Genomic DNA, 18002 nt, shown 5'->3' on the forward strand with positions numbered 1-18002 from the left:
AGTTGATGAGCGTACACCTATTAATCTTCTAGGTTTCAATTTGTGCGGATTAAATTTTATTTTTGCTTTAAACGTTGAGGGAGCCTTGAGACAGATTGAAGAATTAGAAATAAAACCATGGATTTAGCGAGGTTGATTTTAACAAGAAAAAAATATTCTCGAATGTTGAAGCTTAAGAGGAAATGAAAGATATCAGAGAAGAAAAAAATATATTTCTAGAACTGTTGGACACATGGTTACTATATAGAGAAGCTTTCCTAGAAACGTTAAACTTTGCAGTCAGAGTCGAGCTTCTTCCTAGAATCTTAGATTGAAGTGAAAGTTTATGTGTTACTACAATGTGGCTGTCAATGTGCAGTACAGCGAAGAGATAAGTTGATGATAGTTGGCAGAGAAACGTCTCGTTATGAGAAAATTATTGAATAGCCAGCCTGCTGTGACATTTGACAATTGTAGGTCTATTTTGATAGAGAATTATATTTTGGTGAAAATTTGTTCAATAGGATGTTGCGCCATGATAGTTTTTGTTTTCAAATAATTAATTCAACAATGTTAGCTAAAAGTCGCGCAAAGGCTTGTTTTCCTGCGGATGGGATCAGTTTCCTGCCCTCTAGATTTCACGATTATTTTTTGCTGGTTATTCTTATATTGGAGCAGCTTTATAGCCGTTGCTTTTTCTTACTGGGGTCCTAATTCTCTTAATTTATACATTTTGTCGTATTTCTAGTGCAACATATCACATGAATTACAGAAAAAAATTGTTATTTTCTGGATTGATAATTCAAATTCTTTGAAAGTACAAGTCAAAATATGTGCTATGTCAAATCCAGAGTAGTGGCTATGAAAATTTGATGGAAACTTTCGAAATTATAAAACTCCTCACCCAAAGTTGGTCTTCAATAAAAACACAGAGTCGAAAGACCACTGTTTGAATGCATCTAGTTCAAACTTCAATTGTAGAAATAATGTAATTTGTAGACCACAATAAAATGACACCACACGTCTTTTCAACACAGCTTTAAAATGTGTTGACGAACAAAAACTTGGAAAACAAACACTTCGAGGAAGGCGAATGTTCGATTTGATGGAGATACGAGAAAATTTATTCAAAATGAAATTTAGATAAAAAAACAAACTGGAATTCGACACTCAGGTCACGAGGTTGTGCATTTACAATTTAACACGATCATGATCACCATTCAAAATCAAAATATAGTCAAACAAACTGTATAATGTAAATAGCATAAGAGCACATTTTTCACGCGCAGTTATTGACAAACATTAATGCTCAATTTCCTTCTGTATATTAAGATACTTGTGTCGACTGCGAATCAAACGAAAAATTGGAGGACTAAACATCGAAGCTTCTGACCATGCCGCAAAAGTACTTTCAAAATAAATATTTGCATTCACCATCACTCAGAGTGTTTTGCAGATAAATACTTGTTATAATATTTATTTGGTATTATTTATCATATTACTCAATGTTCATTTATTGGTTATATCAATTTTAAATTTAAAGCGAATTTTTATTATTAAATAAATTTCTCCACTAAAATCGACCTGCGATTGCCAACTACCACTACCAAGAAAACTAGTTACTGATTTTCAAACAAGAAACGTTCCTGGTCTAATTTATCAAACAACTCTTCACTGTATCACTTGACGTGTGAAGTTGAATCGGAGCAAAAGAAAATGGTTTCCCAAAGCAACGTAGCAACTTATTCAAATTTACGTGTTCCAGGCAAATTCTATAACCTAATTGTAATTAAATAGTGCGTTGTACATACGATTTTAAATATTATTACATAAACCAGTTCATTATTGGTCTTCGTCATAGCCATTTGTTAGCTTATCATTCATAGCAATGAATTAAATATATTGTAATATAATTGACCAGGCTATAAGGTGTGTTTATATAAAGCCTTTGACGTTGCGCATCTAAAAACCGATTATTCAAAACCAATCGTTACTAGCGAAAACTAAAAACGAAAATTCTAAATAATAGCAATTTTCACTTGCACTAGCACAGCTGGATTCATAGAAACACACCTGAGACAGTTTATACAAGAACATAAGTTGTCACAAAGGTATTCATTAAACAACTTATGATGAGATGTATCGCTCTAGTTATTCAATACAATGAATAAAAAAATACTTCACTTTGCCCTAAATATTTGATCATTTTGATGCAGTCAAAAAGATTGCGTGCAGAGATCTGTCACGGCATCTTCTTATTGATCTGAGTCTTACATCACAACAAAAATATCAGCGATCTACTCCACTATTTTATATTAAAACACATTGATTGGCGTCATCACCGACGCCAAGTCTAGAATTTTTTTCTTTTTTTTCGGCAATCTTTAGCTGCTTATCTAGATCTTGTAATCGTTTGCGATGTTCTTTGATTTTAGCAAGTTCATCAAACTTGCCTTTGGCTGTCATCTCTTTCTCGAGAACTTCTGCCATCATAAATAGTTCTTCAGCCGCTTTAGCTGCCACCCTTTGCTGTCTTGCATCAAGTTTTGCTAAAGTTCTTTTATCCTTCATCACTTTTTCTTTAACTCTTCGCAATATACCACTACGTTCTTCCAATTCACGTTCTATAAAGTCCAAAGTCTCTTTATGCACCGACTCCATTTCACCAAGTTTTGAGCGTTCCTGTGTAAGTGCTACGTTAACACTTGCCTTTCTCTTCTCCAATTCTTCGACAGCTTCACTTATTGTCATCTCACCAATCTCTTGATGTTCCTTGTGTTTCTTTTCCATGTCAAGTAAGCGAAGTTTTTCTTTTCGAATTAAGCTCTTCTCAGCCTCTCTCTCGTTTTCAAGCTCCTCCAATTCATCTTTGTTAAGAGTATCTTTCTCAGCCTGTTGTAGTGCCTGATTATGCTGCCTTTCAAGAAAAGTAATCCGTTTACGTTGTTTATAAATTTGCTTTTTCCTTTCACGGTTTTCACGATCTAAGTCCTCACAACGTCTTTCAACGTTTCCTTCCATTTCTATTAAAGGTCCAAGTTCATTTCGAACAAGAAGCTCGACTCTCTCACGTTGCGGCTGTAACGTCAAACGCTCGTTTTCTAGGCAATTTTCCAATTTCACTTTAGTCTCCGTAACCATCTGCGTCGCTTTCGTTAAAGCAACTTGATGCTTGCTTAACAGTTCTAGTAATATCTTTCTTTCTTCTCTGATGTCTTTCATTTCTTCTTTTGCTTCAATCTCTAAGGATTCTTTTTTCTTGTTAAAGTCAGCCTCGCCAAGATCCATGGTTCTATTTTCGCTCTCTAATTCTTCAATCTGTCGCCTGGCTTCCTCGACCTTTAAAGCAAATCAAACATAATTCATTAATTGAAACCAAGAAAATTAATCGACTTGTTAAAGTGTTAACCTTCATCCTAGCAGCCCGTCGCTCCATTATAACTCTCTCTTTTTCCAAGAGATCAGCTTCCTCCGTATCTTCAGCCTTTTCCAATTTTTCGCGAATTTCATTGATTTTCAATAACAAATCTTCTTCAAGTACCTATCGTCGCAATAAAGGTTTTGAAAGATCAAAATATCTCTAATGAATGCAACGACTTGCTTTTATTTCTTTCGTCTCAATGCATTAGGATGTCAATTCAGTATAACTTAAGAAAGAAAAATAGTTTGAAGTCTTTACAAACACAATTCACATAAACACGGTTGGCCCAAATTTCGTCTTTTTTTACATAAATGGAAATTATTGATTGATTTAACAGATTTTTATGGCTGTTCTTGATGGCAATGATATTATAGTATTTTATTTGACACAAAAAAAAACACAAAATTCTGTTGATGGATGAGAATTGAAAATAATTCATTAAAGCAACAAACTTGAAAAGAACGTCAACGTCTGAATAAAACTTAGCATAAAGTCTGGAAAAAATCACGTAAAGTCTAAAATACATGATGTGCATCTAAAGATCTTTAGAAATAAACCAATGGCGATCTTTCACTGCTCGTTTATTAATTCAGTAATTTGCACACATCAGCGCGTTGAAATTTGGATTGCTTTTCTTTAGTCACCCTGTATAAATCTAATGCTATTTATAACTCTATAAAGTCTAAAATACAACATCAACGATAGGATGGAACAAAATAAATGTGTAATGTAGACGAAGCAAACGTCTGCCAAGAATAAACATGTTATAAAACATGAGATTACGTAGTTATTAAGTTTCTCATGTTTACGAAACTCAAACCTACCAATGATCGATACAAAGACATGAAGACAATAATATCCAGAAGAATAAAACAAATGTACCTTGTGCTTTGCTTGTATGGTGTCTAGATGCCTCCAGGCTTGTTCAATGTCCGTTTTACCATTCGCCAAACTTCTTTTTCCCTGAAGTGTTTCTTGTTCCACCAACTTTACAGCGTTTTTCGCTGCGCTTATCTCGCCTTTAGCTATGACACGATGGCGCTGTAACTCAAGATCCAGTTGCTTCAGTTTATTACGTAACATTTCTACATGAGACTGTGCTTCCAATTTAGAAGATGAACTTTCACTGCAAAAAAATTTCTTTTGAAAGATTATTGTATATATTGCATGGCACCGTACATTCAATCGTTCAATGCTCATTAGATTTGGTTCAATAAAAGCAGTTCGTTATAATTAGATAGGCACAGTATACGATGGTACACAGGGGAATTTCAGGAACAGGGCAAGGCTTGAAATAATACATCTAACATAAACGTCGATATCATAAAAGTATATCAATAATTTAAAATTACCTGAGCTCAGTGGAAACACCACTGATATTTTGATTCAAATTAGAAAACGACGTTGTGGAATTGTTGCTGTTTTTTGCCATCTCTGGTGACGCAGCTCTCTTCACGGCCTCCTCTTTTTCTTCGATTTCTCTTCTTAAAATTTCAATTTGCTCTCGTTGCTTTTCAACCTCTTTTTTCTCTGCTTCCCATTTGTTAAACAGCTCATCTTTCATTTTCTGTATTTCCTGTTCTTTGCTCGCCACGTTCAAATCATGTTGTTCCTTCAGTAATGCCAATCTATCCATTTCTGCATCTAACTTCCTCTTTTCTTCATTCTGTTGTTCTTCTATCTTCTCCCGAAAGGATTCTAGTTCGTGTTTTGCCTTACGTTTGGTCTAGTAAATAAGATAGACTAAGGTTTTAGCTCTTTAAAAATGTCCACGGGATTATAAAGACTGTGACCGTTCTCAGTCGTACTTTTACAATTGTCAAAGAAAGAGCAAGCAACCAAGCAATACTCAACCTCTTCTTGTTCTTGTCTCAGTTCTTCAATTAATTTCTTCTCTTCTTCAATTTCAACCTTTCTCTTTTCTAACTGTAAACGACGATTTTCTTCCTCAGCCATTTTTAATTCTTCAGCCTGACGTTGTTGCTCTTGAAGTGCCTCAACATCTTGCCTGTATGTCGAGAACAAAGGAAAACTTTACATCACACTTCAACTTTCAACAAAAAAAAGTTTGGCAACCACGCATGCGCAAAAGAAGCAAAACCATACAAGCATGTTAAGTACGCATGACCAAAAGACGCACAGCCATACAGGTAATTTTTTACAGAACAAGATAATCATTCTGTATTTCTATCGCAAAACTTGTCCATAAGACGAATGCCTTTTGACTTAGGAAGCACACTTCATATCAACCTGCACCACAATCTTGTAGGTTTGAAAACATTTTGTGTTTATATAGGAAGATAGATGCCTTGTATTTGAGGTTATTCAATAACCTCACGTAAACTAAGCCTAAGAGAATGGGAGATTGCTAGCGAACCCCAGACTATGGACGGCTTAGGTGAAGTATGGGATGCCACCCACGTTTTTTTTTCTACATCACTTGTTTACTTTTCTTTCCTTATCTTACTACTATTTATCAAATAATACCGCCCACCTCGCCTTTTCTAGTCGATCAGCAGCTTCCTTTTGCTGACGCTCCATTTCTAACCTAGTGAAAGTAACAAATAAAGAAGTATGAATGTAATATTAATGAAGAAATGATAAATGATTTTACAACAGTTAAAGATATTCCTTCAGCCATAAGAAGAAGACAATACCTTTGTTGTTCTATTCTTTTGGTTTCCTCCATATACTGTCTTTCTAATTCCAAACTTTATAACGAAATCGTAATATACAGTAAACATGAAAACCCACCAACTTTGATGAAAGGTTAATCAATAAAAAAATAATCACAAGTGAAATAGCTTTCGACATTTTAACATTGTTTTGATGACCTACTCATTAACTAATGGTTTGTTAATGACATAGTGCTGTTACCTGGCATTGTAGAGAAGAAATGACGGCTTTTTCTCTAAGTCGGTCTCTTTCGAGGAAAGATTGTCCATAGATTGGAACTAAAAAGATGGTCAAGGAAAATTTCGATATATTTCCAAGAGAGCTTAGACCATGCAATGCTATAATTCTGAGAAATATTTGGAGATTTACCAAGCCAACTATTGAAACTAACCATTCGTTTTTTGCGTAATTTTGCCGCCTCGCCGGGATGATTGTAACGAAATGTGTTTGTTTTACCCAGTAGAAGTACATCACCTAAAGAGCAGAATACTAACTTACACATTGAAAATTTATTACATAAATGCAAGTGTCATTGTAAAGCAGCATTCCTGCAAAAGGAAGCAAAAAAATTTTTTTAAGGAATTCTTTGAGACATTCAAGGAAATGAAGCAGCCGATTAATTATTTTCTTAAACTGACAAATTTCACTATGTATTGAATAAAAACACACACTTTATATCATTTCACATTAATCAAATTTCACTGTTATGCAAAGTGACAGACCTTAATGAACGTATTCATGAAGTGCAAACGTGAATTGAAAGAAAACAACTTTTAGCTGGCACGGCATTTGAACTTTGATCACAAATGAAGTTTGACAATAAAAGCTAGACACCATCAGAGAATATATAATATATTAATCCTAACACGGTTTTTAATATGCACATGAAAAACATGTGACTTGGACGAGATTTGAACTCGCACCTTCGGGTACTAGTCCGCCGTTCTAATTGTTGAGCTACCAAGCCCGCTACAAGCGGACTAGTACCCGAAGGTGCGAGTTCGTCCAAGTCACATGTTTTTCATGTGCATATTAAAAACCGTGTTAGGATTAATATATTATAAAGCTAGACACAATAGCATAATTTCTGTGTTTTAAGCTAACCTTGTCTTAACCGTTGAGATTCGGCAATCACTTCACCATTGACCGAGCACAATGCTGACAAAGGATGCACAGTCACATGACCTTCAATGCTTTCCAAGATACAGTGCTCAGATTCGATGCCAGGACCGTTCAGGGCTGAGCAAAATAGCCGTTATAAGAAACACATTCGTTGAGAGATGAAATATTAAATTGATGAATGTTTAAAAAAATAAATTAAGATTGACGAGAACATGTTAAATAACTATGACAACCTATAGCAGTTGATATAGTGTAATACTAAATTATGCTAAATAATTTCAAATGATGGTAAATCATATTATATGATATCAACTGTGGTACACGTGATATCAACTGTGGTACACGTGATATCACCTGTGGTACACGTGATATCAAATGATACATGACAATTAGACATAACATTTAGGGAGTAAGTGATGTCAATGGACACTGCGTAAGGTCAAATGACTCTTCGCGATGAAAATACACGATGTAATGAAGAAAGGAAGACGTGAAAACTTACTGATGTCTTGTTTTTCTTTCGCATCGTCTTTTCCCACATAAGTCCTACCATCCTGAACAAAGAAAAATAAAGGTTTCAATGACAAAATGTAAAAAAATCAAAACATCCTTGACTTTAATATTAACTATAATACATTCTACATTTTTTCTCAAACATAAAAAGGCACGATTATCAACAACCTCTGCCCTATTGTTGTTGAGCTATCTCATTCTGAAATTTTCATAAAAAAATTACAAGATACGATTCCCATTATGATTGGATCGCATATGTCAATCTTTAATAATACATAATAATAATATATACATACATATATTATAATAATAATAATGAGTTTGACAGAGCATCCTATGACTTGGCAACGAACATTTAAACTATTGAAAGAAACACGAAACCCTACCCTAGAAATTAATGAGTATCTTATTGGAAAATTGAATATTTTCTATTACTTACCGTCAAATGATACATTGTAATGCCAGTACTTAAGATATCATCATCAATACAAACTAAATGAGGTAGTTCAGACTCCATTTTTACCCCAGCTCCTTCGTAACGAAATCCTAAAGCTCTCTCCTTGAACATTAAAAAAATTTTTGAACATTGGAAACAAACGAAAATAAAGAAATATGGATGAAATAAAATAATGAATGATTTTTCCAACCTCGATGATCTTATGACTTTCTTTCCATTTGCTAGTCCAGTTACGTGTAAGCTCTTCGGCTTTAGCTTCGTTCTCGTGTAGCCGTGCAGTCATAAGTGTTTCTTCCGCTTGTCCAATTCCAGGAATTCCTCCGGACTTCACAAGGTAAAATAAAAAAAAGAGATTAAAAAGCTGAAAAAATCACCAAGTTAAGATACAAAAACAATAGTAACATTTGCCATGTACAAATATATAATATCTGAGATAAAAAAACTCGAGCAGAAAAAAACGAAAAATGAAAAAAATCAGATAAAAAAAAACAAGGAAAAAACATGAGAGAGAGAGAGAGATAAACGACGAACAAACTATCATCCAGAAAGACAAAGAGAGACAAGAAAAACAGAATGGGGTTAAGAAAAATATGCTACAACGTACCGTATTCTGTTTCTGTAGCATTGCCTTCAGTGTCTCAATTTCAGCTCTAAGTTCTCTAATCAATCGAACATTGGCGTCCTTGAAAAAATGACAAAAAAATAACTCACGAAACAATCATGGAGACAGCTATGTATATAAAGTGATATACTACAATGCTCAATCTATAAATAGTTTATTCTATGATTATTTTTCTCAATCTATGTACGTATAGTATGTTCATGTATTTATGTATAATGGAATTTTCGACGCAATCTACATATCGTTGTAGATATTACGAACAAGATGCTAACCTCATTGACTGTTGGTTTATTGACGATGTTTTTGGCTCGATTTGCATATCGTAATGTACTCAGTGTTTCAGAGTAGTTCACGTCTGCCGGTGAAATAGCTGGGGGAAAATTGACCATGATAAATAATTTAATTTTGACTTAATAGACAAAGGTATGTATACTTAAGGGATAAAGGTATATATATATATATGTATCCACCAGCAATCATAATTGTCTTTGCATTTCCTCCAAGACTATCTTTGAGAAGCCATGTTAGTACAGAATTACGGTATGGAATGAAAAGTTTTTTCTTTGAATCCTTTCCTCCACTGTTCATGTTTGACATTCTTTCAGATTGCTCAGCTGTTTTAACAGTATGAAAATCACAATTTAAACCTCTTCATTTCTAATATTAAAAATACTTCTTCAAAACAAAAAACTTTGAAAGAGATGAGGACGTACCCAATGCGGAGATTACAGAGCCAAGTGTAACCAAAGATTTATTGATATTTGCTCCCTCTTTTAGTCTTTCCCCTGTTGCCCCTGTTGAACTTGCTCTTTCACTATCAACATAAAAAAACAGTATATTTAATGGAGACTGAAGGTTCAACATCAGATCACTCCTGATGAAGACACAAGACTGGAAAATATGAAGACTCAAGATCAAACATTAGATTAATTATGATGAACTAAACTATGTCGTTAAATCACTATTTCAACTTGCAGATTAGAAAACTGTACCTTCTTACCTTCCAGCTAAATCAACCAGATGTATTTTACTAACAGTTTCACTAGGCATATCTGTATCAAACTTTGCCTAATGAACAAGAAACACATGTTCATGTGCGTAGATAAACTAAACAACAAAAACGTATCCATACTTGAGTAAAGACTAAAGTAAAAATAGCATGAGATCTACTGCTTGTATCATTCATGTTGGTTGCAGCTGTTATCCTACAAATTTCACAAATTGAAATGAGCAAATGATAAATACAAATTGAATTTGAATGGATTGGTATCTTCAAACCTTTGAGAATTGCCAGTGTTCATTAAATTCTCTATGCCTTTGTAATCACCAACCAAATGCTTTGTTAAATCTGTATAAAAAAGATCAAAAAATTTTCAAGACAAACACATGCAGTCAGTTGGCGATTGTGAAAATACTATTGCAGGTTAAAAGCTGAAAGTCAACCGACTTAAAGTTTTAATAATTTCTTATCAAACGAATTCATACATATGCACGTTCTCTGCCAGATTATTGTGTTGCCTAACCCTATATAATTACATTTCTATATACTCCCAAAATAAATATTTTTCTACTTGTTTTTTACAACATGAAGACAACATCAATTTTTACCTTGCACATAAGGACCTTCTTTAGGATGTTCTCTAACTTTTAAGTTATACTGTTCCTTGCCTTTGGAAGGTCTTAATAGGTCCCTTACTTTCTCATTGTAGATCTCAAGATAACTATATGACAATAAAAAATACAGTGAAGGGTTGAATACTTTATATAATCTCAATACAGTTGGTTGAATTTGTATTCTTAACATGAAATTATACCAATTCTACCTCACTTCGGTTTTGAATTCTGTTTTTTTGTTGTTATTTTCATTCATACGCGAGTACAAACCCTGATAAAAAGATGCAAAGATTTAAACATCAAGTTTCATAACAACAAATAAATACAAAATCCCCAGATAAATTACCTCACATATTCTAGGAATCAAGCCTTCAGCTCCCTAAAATGACAAATGGAAAATACATTTTGAGCACCAAACTGCAAAAAATCTAACAGCTCTAATGGTAAGTTTGTTCAAAGCTTTGTATATCTGTTTCATTTTGACTGGATGAAATTGGAATGTATGTTTCAGTTTTTACTTGAAAACAGCATAAGGGAAACTAATTTGAAATCATGCAAGTAAGATGCAATACAACATGTTTGTAAGTGTAGATCGTCCAGGTTGGTATAGTCCTGAGAAGGACTGTTTTTGTTGTTGTTGACTGACATTTCGACAACCTTAGCGGTAGTCATCTTCAGAGTCAAAAAACAACAGAGCCAGTCAGTCAACAACAACAAAAACAGTCCTTCTCAGAGTCAGTCAACAACAACATAAACAGTCCTTCTCAGGACTATACCAAACTGAACGATCTACATTTACAAACATGTAGCAATACTCCAGGGTTCAAACCATTTACTTTATGCAATACAACAGTTTAAAGAAATTGATTTTGAATGATAACATTGAAATAATGTATGTGATAGCTGATATAAATACCTCAGAGCCCATCATACTATATGATTTTCCAGCACCAGTTTGACCATATGCAAAAATACAAGCATTGTAGCCTTCAAATGCTGAGTTAAGAACATCAACTCCCAAGTCTTTAAATACCTAAAAAATTATAAATCTTAAGTATGATATGTTTTAAAACAAACATGTAGAGCATATTACTAAAAATGTTGTTCCATGCACTGAAGAGAAATCAAAAATACACAATAAACCAGTAACACAACTAAGAAATAGTCATGCATTCATACTGCCACTTTTTCATTCTTCACCAACTGATATATTTTTTTAAGAAAGTAGAGTAAAGTTCTTGTGATCTTCCAACAAGGAAGTTATATAAACTAATGTAAGCTCAGCATATATGTCATATTTCCTGTCATTGCAAATGCAATTAAACTTGGCCAGGACTAATATCAAAAACAACACTTCAAATTCAACACAATATTACGCAATACTTTCATTCTTTGACTTTTAAATAAATAGCGACTACCTTTTCTTGAGTGGCAAAATGTCTATCACGGCTATTGAATGACCAATATGAGAAATCAAACGTAAAGTCTTTTTTTTCTTCTTCCCCCTGTAATAATGCAAATTTATGACATTTTTTTCTAGTTCCACATCGGCCCCACGTACACTCAAAAGAACTTTCAAGATTTTATCAAATTTTTAAAAACAAACCAACTTCATGGACATAACACTTACATGAGAGCTATAAATTGTAGTTTTATTATTTTCCATTTTTATTATGCATTTCGCGTTCAGTTCGTTCTCTCTAAATGTTAAAAAAGGAGATCAACATCGAACTAAAAACAATATATTATTTATTTTTTAATAACATCAACATTCGCAATATGAGAATTTAATGCTCATACGACAATAAATACAATTTTACCTTCGATTAAGAGGCCGAACGCGTACGGCCACTTTCACAGAAGCCATTGAAGATAATATAGACACAAGCACAACAATATTAAGCAATACACAATACTAGAAACTTATATAATTCAAGTATTTGAAATTCAATTGCCGGTGTCAGCTCAGCCATGATGAACTTTGTATAACCCCTGTATTAAACAAATTTTTTTCTTCAATATTCGCTCATTCGCATAACAGTCATGTCGTAAAACGTCATCGATACGTCTTAAGTAACAATGTCTCATAACTTGATACTTTTACGTCATAAGCGATGAGCTTCATATTTATTAAATATTAAAGATAACTGATCACCAAAAAGTAATAATATTTACAGCATTGGTAAATCTACAATTGTTTATACCTAAATATCAAATGACTGAATTTATATTCACTTTTAAAAAAATAATAAAATTTTCACATTTGTTTTATGTATGGTCTGAACAGTTCACAAGCAGCTGCTGCACAAGTAGTTATGCTTGCCGTTAGCTTTGAAAAATGCTCAGAATTTACATCACAAAGATCCTAGAGAAAAGAGAATTGATAAATCTTACAAATATAAATCATCAACCAACAAAATTTTAAAATGAATACACCCCTGATGTTATTAAACCATTACCTACCTTAAGCTTGATGAAAATGATCTCAGTGGATTCAAATGATTCTGAACCTCCTTGATTATACAATTTCTTGATTTCATCAGTGTCGTATGAACAACTAGAACAACAAATTGCGAATTTTGACATTCAGGCATTTTTTGTGGAGGAGCTTCATTTTTAATGGAATGAGATAAATGCAGAAAACCTGATAAAAAAGCATCCACCTGGCTTCCCGCCAATTGTATTGTTTCTAATAATTCCTAACAGTAATGGCCAGTTCATTGAAGATTCAGGGAGATTAACCTAACATTGGTTAAAGATAAACGTAAGGAAATAACTGAACATCACAATAATAACTATAAAATTATATATGTGTGTACCACCTCATCTCTCACTTCCCTCAAGGCAGAATAAAAGAACTCTTTAACAATATTAGAAGTACACATATTTCCATTCTGCTCGTCTTTGTTAACTTCCTAGCCAAACCAAACAATGAATAAGCTCTACATCACATTTATTATTGCATGTTTTAGATGTAAGCCTGTCGGAAATATTTTTGGCAATATGCAGGCATGTATGCCATACTTACATTTGGTTCCATATGACCACCAGGGAAGTCAATCATTCCAGGAGACTCGCCTACCATATGACTTCTTTTAAGCATAACAATATGATCATCGTTTGACTTCACCAAAACAGTAGAGAAGGTAGGATTAACCATACACGCATAAATATCTTTGAATTTGCTTTCTCCGTATTCTTGTAGCTTTTCTAAAACCGACTTTGGTTGCATGTTAGTGCATTGAAAATCTTTGTAGCAAGTAAGACCAAATTGCAACTTAATGCCTTTTTCCTCTTTCGTGACACCATTTAAACGAAACTTTGCTCCATTGTATAAATTTGATTGAGTTTCCTTTTTCTTTTGCCAAGCTTTGTCAATTTCTGTTTCGTACTCAGGCATTATTTTCCTGCCATAGTTTTTAGAAAATACTGCAGTAACATAATCCATTGGCAAACCAACAGTGGATAACGACATGGAAGATTTTTTGTGATCAAATAGGATATCGCATGGACCACAACGACGAGCGATTTCTGATGCAGACGCCATTGTTTTCAAAATTACCTTTAAAAATTGCTTTCATACTGATTAAAAGTAGCCAGAGGCAAAATGACTAAAAACACGCTTGATTTATTATGAATTTTCTCATATTTTTAAATTACAAAATCTAATGTAATCGAAAGTTAGTAATTTGTGATATGACCTTTAAATAACGATCAAATGCTATAAAACTTATTCCCACCAAAGTCCTTTGATGCTTTGATGCATAGTAAAATGTTGAGTCTTGTTTTTTGATTAATAGATCAATTGTACAGTCATCAATTAATTAATTCCACAAGAATTATTTTTTGTCAAAACGACCATTTGTAGCCAGTAATGAATCATTACCATCTGATAACAATCTTGTAGGAGTAATTCCTTTTATTGGACTTGGATAGCTATAAGGTGACCGTGTAGAACTAGACTGACCAGTGGAGCCGTATGAGTGTATTCGATGCAAACTAGAGTTGTTGATTGTATAAGGTCCTTGGTTAGATCTGCCATTGTCAGGAATATCATAACTAAAAATAAACAATATATTGTTAGGCAAAAACATCTTAGTTGTATCTCAAACAACTCAATAATCTACAAACGCTAAATTCTGTGTGCTCCCAGGAAGATCATCTTCAGAATTATAACGGTTATCATTGTCGAAGAAATAGGCTTTTCTGTTCTCTTTACTGGTAGAGAGCATTGAACCCTAATTATTAAATTTCATAAACAACATTAAAGCAGCAATGAACATAATACATATTATCAGCAATCATAACATGCTTACCAAGCCTCTCTGTGGTCTTTTCACTCGAAAGAAAACAACCACGAAAAGTGTGGGTAGAAATTCCCAACAGAAAAGGACAACTCCTAGTGAAGCATATCCATAGTTTCTTGCCGCATGTGTTGTCAAATCCTTTCCTTCCACTGCTTCTCCCTAAAAGGATCAACTAATTTAACACTGTACACTGTAAAATACAATTTTGTAAACAAAATGATCAAATGGTAAACATTGTAATAACCTCGTCAGAAACATTTATCCAACCATAGCCAAATGTAGGTAGCTTAACTTTAGGTATGACAGCAATAATATTATAAACAGCACGTGATGTATAAACCAAACCAATGATGGTAGAAACAATAAGAGCTTGGCACAAACTAGTTCCCTTCAATGAAAGACAAATTCCAAATTCCACATTTTATTTGAACAACCACATACAACCATTTTATTTCTTCCAAAATAGCTATAAACAAACCTGTCCTTCAAGTAACAAGTTTCCTGTAGAGGCCTTTGATAACTAAAAACAAATATGTTTACATGCATAGATCTAAATACTACTGTGCTCAAATTCAACATGTACTAAGAAATATTACAAAAAACAAACCTTTATTATACAATAACAGAGAGCAAATGATGTGAAAATAAAAAGTGATTCATTCACAATAACCCTTGTAAGTATTATATTTGCTGTGCAACAAGTCTCATATTCCACCAGTATAACATCTGTCACATTTAGTGTCAAAAAGATAAAGTTAACACCAAAAAATATTGCATACAGACAGCGCTGTTTCCTAGAAAATAAAATCACAGAAGTTACTTTTTAATAACAGAACAAAACAACTTATTGTTTAGTCTTTTCCATTTAATGAGAAAGAAAAGTTGAATAGGAAAGACTAGCAAGATTAATCACAGGTTTTAGATAAATAGCAAATTGTTTTGGAGAAAATGTGTTTTACTTAGGCATTAATTGAGCCATCTTCACTACGAATGAATAATTCTTTAAAGTATATTTGAAATGATAAAGATATTTACAAGGAATGCGTTGTGGAAAAAAGTTTGCACTGACAAATTTGATGTTCATCTCAAAAGTGCTGAATATGTTTCTGCTTCAACGATCCAAGATAACTAGGTTCTTGTCAATTCACATTAGATCACATAAAATTAAACATTTTCCTCAACAACGTTTGTAATGGTCAGACATATAGTATGTATTTTCATTATGCATGAAACAAACCTCAAACTTTATAACTTAAATCAAACCCAAACTTACCTGTAACGGACATGAGGTTCGTATGTCGTCAAGGATTTTAACACAACCTAAAATCGACGAATTAAAGTACAATTAACAGGCTACATGTATTTTAAGAATTCAATTTTGCACTTACTTTGGAAAAATATAACGCCAGTAGACTTAACGTACAGAACTGCAAGAATATGGGAAATGAATAGAGCAACCATTTTAAGAAGAGAGGTAGCTCATTTGCTTTACAGCTGTCGTTGAAGTAAAATGAAAATAGAACAGTTCTAAGGGCAGCCCACAGTAAACAAATGTATAAAAATGCAGTTTGATACGAAATCCGCTTGTGTTTATAGACAAGAATTAGTATTAACTGCATCCATATAAGCAAAAACAACAACGCATAGAGGGTTGTAAACACAACAGTCAAAGATAATTGTACACCAATTGGCAAAGACTTGCTGAGTTTTGAGATAGGTACAGTCGTTTTTGACTCATGGTCGTGTTCTGTAATTTGTTCCATTAAATTTTGACGAATATCCATTTCCAAGTCTTTTTTTCTCCTCGAATTACATTCAGGTATAATATTTTCCGTTAAAACGGATATTTTTCACGCCAAGAGACATGAAATCTTTTCAATTTTGACCATTTTGACATATTGCTTAAAGGTTAAACACGTGAGCGTAGATTTTCTCATCCTTGGAAATATGTTCGTCAAGTGGTCAGTATTGACTTTTTATTGTATACGACCATTATACGACACATTATCAGTCACGATTTAGTATTCTGAAGAATGCGTTTTTAATTTTAAAGTCACAAGACTTGACTTCCTAGAAAAATGTTGCCATAAAAACCATAAATAAACCGCTAACTTCAAACTGTTGCAATTTGCCATTTGAATTGTCACAAGCTCAACGAATATCTTGACTTTGTACTTTAGTTTAATTTATAAATTGAAAACGATCGTAGGATTCATGTGATCGATTAACACAGAAAAAAGACATTAAATAAAATTGTTTTGCAATGACGTATTTTCGAAAAAACAACCGAGTTCGGCTGTTCGGACTACATAATTTTCGTATCATTGGAATAAAACCTGACAGACACGCGTGTCGCGTGGATGACAAAAATGCACAAAATATATATTCTGTGCTCCAAACATCAAACAATGTCAGGTGGTAGAAAAGAACTGAAATTATTTCTCATTAAAGAAGAAATTTCTGAAGAAACTATAGAACACCCTGAAGTATTTACAGTCGATGCAATGATGGAACATTTAAAAGACCTCAATGGAGTAGTAGGCAAAAATCTTTTTCTAAAAGACAAAAAGAAACAACTCTGGCTTTTAACAACAATACATGATCGTGAGATAGATTTGAAAGTTATAGCAAAGAAAGTCCAAGCTGCAGGGGGGCTAAGGTTTGCAGATGAAAGTATTTTACAGGAGAAGTTAGGGGTAAGTCAAGGTTGTGTCACCCCCCTGGCACTGTTTAATGATAAAGCTGGGGATGTTAAATTAATACTTGATTCTGGATTCTTTAATGGTGAACATGTACGATGTTATTTCCATCCAATGGTTAACTCTGCATCAATGGGAATTTTACCTGATGATTTGCTGAAGTTTGTCAAGGCAACAGGACATGAAGCAATTTTAATCGATATTTAGTTAATAAATTAAAATAGTATAAAATATACTTCAAAGATTGTGAAATGATAAATTCATAACAACTTTTATGATTAGCATGATTTATCTTTACTGTTCAATAAGTTTATTGGAAGACAACATTTCGACTGATAGTTGAGCACACATCCACTTATATAAAAATGTATGTAAACATCTTTAATTTTTGAAATCATGTTTATTTCAAGAAATCTATAAAAGGGAATTGCTAAAAACACAGCAAGATATGGATAACGAGTATTTATGTTTTGGGTGATATTCCCATTCAGAGAAATAATGATATAAGTATCAGAGAATGCATTGTTAAAATAACAAAGTTATTATATTGACCTAAGTCAAAGTTTCTCTTGTTTCATAGGTGTATAGTTTG

The 18002-nt window shown here is 33.2% G+C and overlaps 4 protein-coding genes and 1 long non-coding RNA gene across 7 annotated transcripts; 2 read left to right on the top strand and 3 right to left on the bottom strand.

Annotated features, from left to right (window-relative positions):
- Positions 1–1508: 1508 nt before the first annotated feature.
- LOC124441439 (kinesin-like protein KIF16B) lies at positions 1509–12397 on the bottom strand. The gene is made up of 27 exons (XM_046991912.1): positions 12225–12397; positions 12035–12104; positions 11823–11909; positions 11321–11437; positions 10751–10783; positions 10614–10675; positions 10399–10511; positions 10069–10138; positions 9923–9995; positions 9791–9858; positions 9504–9604; positions 9261–9404; positions 9063–9160; positions 8773–8850; positions 8359–8493; positions 8151–8270; positions 7701–7752; positions 7181–7315; positions 6468–6550; positions 6278–6354; positions 6058–6111; positions 5895–5948; positions 5255–5408; positions 4753–5126; positions 4283–4526; positions 3389–3520; positions 1509–3318 (listed from the first exon to the last, which is right to left on the bottom strand). The coding sequence occupies exons 1-27, from the start codon at positions 12269–12271 to the stop codon at positions 2290–2292; spliced, it is 3804 nt and encodes a 1267-aa protein (XP_046847868.1). The 5' UTR covers positions 12272–12397; the 3' UTR covers positions 1509–2289.
- Positions 12398–12499: 102 nt separating this feature from the next.
- LOC124441458 (uridine diphosphate glucose pyrophosphatase NUDT22-like) lies at positions 12500–13951 on the bottom strand. Of its 3 annotated transcripts, none has more exons than XM_046991933.1 (5): positions 13433–13951; positions 13227–13319; positions 13049–13146; positions 12868–12961; positions 12500–12769 (listed from the first exon to the last, which is right to left on the bottom strand). In XM_046991933.1, exons 1-5 carry the CDS (start codon positions 13949–13951, stop codon positions 12662–12664), a joined length of 912 nt encoding a protein of 303 aa, XP_046847889.1. In that variant the 3' UTR covers positions 12500–12661. The 3 variants fall into 3 exon arrangements, with proteins under 3 accessions (XP_046847889.1, XP_046847890.1, XP_046847891.1); XM_046991935.1 differs by having other exon boundaries at positions 12663–12769; positions 13068–13146; XM_046991934.1 differs by lacking the exon at positions 13227–13319.
- Positions 13462–14246, top strand: LOC124441460. Its single transcript, XR_006946972.1, has 2 exons — positions 13462–13550; positions 13821–14246. It is a non-coding gene; the product is annotated as an uncharacterized LOC124441460 (long non-coding RNA).
- On the bottom strand, positions 14013–16626 carry LOC124441457 (G protein-coupled receptor 137Ba-like). Its single transcript, XM_046991932.1, has 8 exons — positions 16100–16626; positions 15985–16031; positions 15319–15505; positions 15190–15231; positions 14956–15099; positions 14721–14870; positions 14536–14642; positions 14013–14463 (listed from the first exon to the last, which is right to left on the bottom strand). The coding sequence occupies exons 1-8, from the start codon at positions 16493–16495 to the stop codon at positions 14244–14246; spliced, it is 1293 nt and encodes a 430-aa protein (XP_046847888.1). The 5' UTR covers positions 16496–16626; the 3' UTR covers positions 14013–14243.
- Positions 16627–16841: 215 nt separating this feature from the next.
- On the top strand, positions 16842–17972 carry LOC124442366 (putative prolyl-tRNA synthetase associated domain-containing protein 1). The gene has a single exon (XM_046992865.1). The coding sequence runs from the start codon at positions 17072–17074 to the stop codon at positions 17615–17617; it is 546 nt and encodes a 181-aa protein (XP_046848821.1). The 5' UTR covers positions 16842–17071; the 3' UTR covers positions 17618–17972.
- The last annotated feature ends 30 nt before the right edge of the window (positions 17973–18002 follow it).

This window comes from Xenia sp. Carnegie-2017, unplaced genomic scaffold (genome assembly GCF_021976095.1).
Source record: "Xenia sp. Carnegie-2017 unplaced genomic scaffold, XeniaSp_v1 HiC_scaffold_20, whole genome shotgun sequence".
Lineage (NCBI taxonomy): Eukaryota > Metazoa > Cnidaria > Anthozoa > Malacalcyonacea > Xeniidae > Xenia > Xenia sp. Carnegie-2017.

What these genes read in the sequence shown, in the direction of transcription:
- LOC124441457 (XM_046991932.1), bottom strand. Translation starts at nt 16,495, where the DNA reads ATGGATATTCGTCAAAATTTAATGGAACAAATTACAGAACACGACCAT. An exon ending in TGGCGTTATATTTTTCCAAA is followed by an intron (nt 16,032 to 16,099) that starts GTAAGTGCAAAA and finishes CGTCGATTTTAG; the next exon opens with GTTGTGTTAAAATCCTTGAC. An exon ending in ACTTGTTACTTGAAGGACAG is followed by an intron (nt 15,100 to 15,189) that starts GTTTGTTTATAG and finishes CTTTCATTGAAG; the next exon opens with GGAACTAGTTTGTGCCAAGC.
- LOC124441439 (XM_046991912.1), bottom strand. Translation starts at nt 12,271, where the DNA reads ATGGCTTCTGTGAAAGTGGCCGTACGCGTTCGGCCTCTTAATCGAAG. An exon ending in TTACTTTAGTCTTTACTCAA is followed by an intron (nt 9,859 to 9,922) that starts GTATGGATACGT and finishes CTTGTTCATTAG; the next exon opens with GCAAAGTTTGATACAGATAT. An exon ending in ATAAACCAACAGTCAATGAG is followed by an intron (nt 8,851 to 9,062) that starts GTTAGCATCTTG and finishes CATTTTTTCAAG; the next exon opens with GACGCCAATGTTCGATTGAT.
- LOC124441458 (XM_046991933.1), bottom strand. Translation starts at nt 13,951, where the DNA reads ATGGCGTCTGCATCAGAAATCGCTCGTCGTTGTGGTCCATGCGATATC. An exon ending in GTGGTCATATGGAACCAAAT is followed by an intron (nt 13,320 to 13,432) that starts GTAAGTATGGCA and finishes TGGTTTGGCTAG; the next exon opens with GAAGTTAACAAAGACGAGCA. An exon ending in GGTGGATGCTTTTTTATCAG is followed by an intron (nt 12,962 to 13,048) that starts GTTTTCTGCATT and finishes TTGTTGTTCTAG; the next exon opens with TTGTTCATACGACACTGATG.
- LOC124442366 (XM_046992865.1), top strand. Translation starts at nt 17,072, where the DNA reads ATGACAAAAATGCACAAAATATATATTCTGTGCTCCAAACATCAAACA.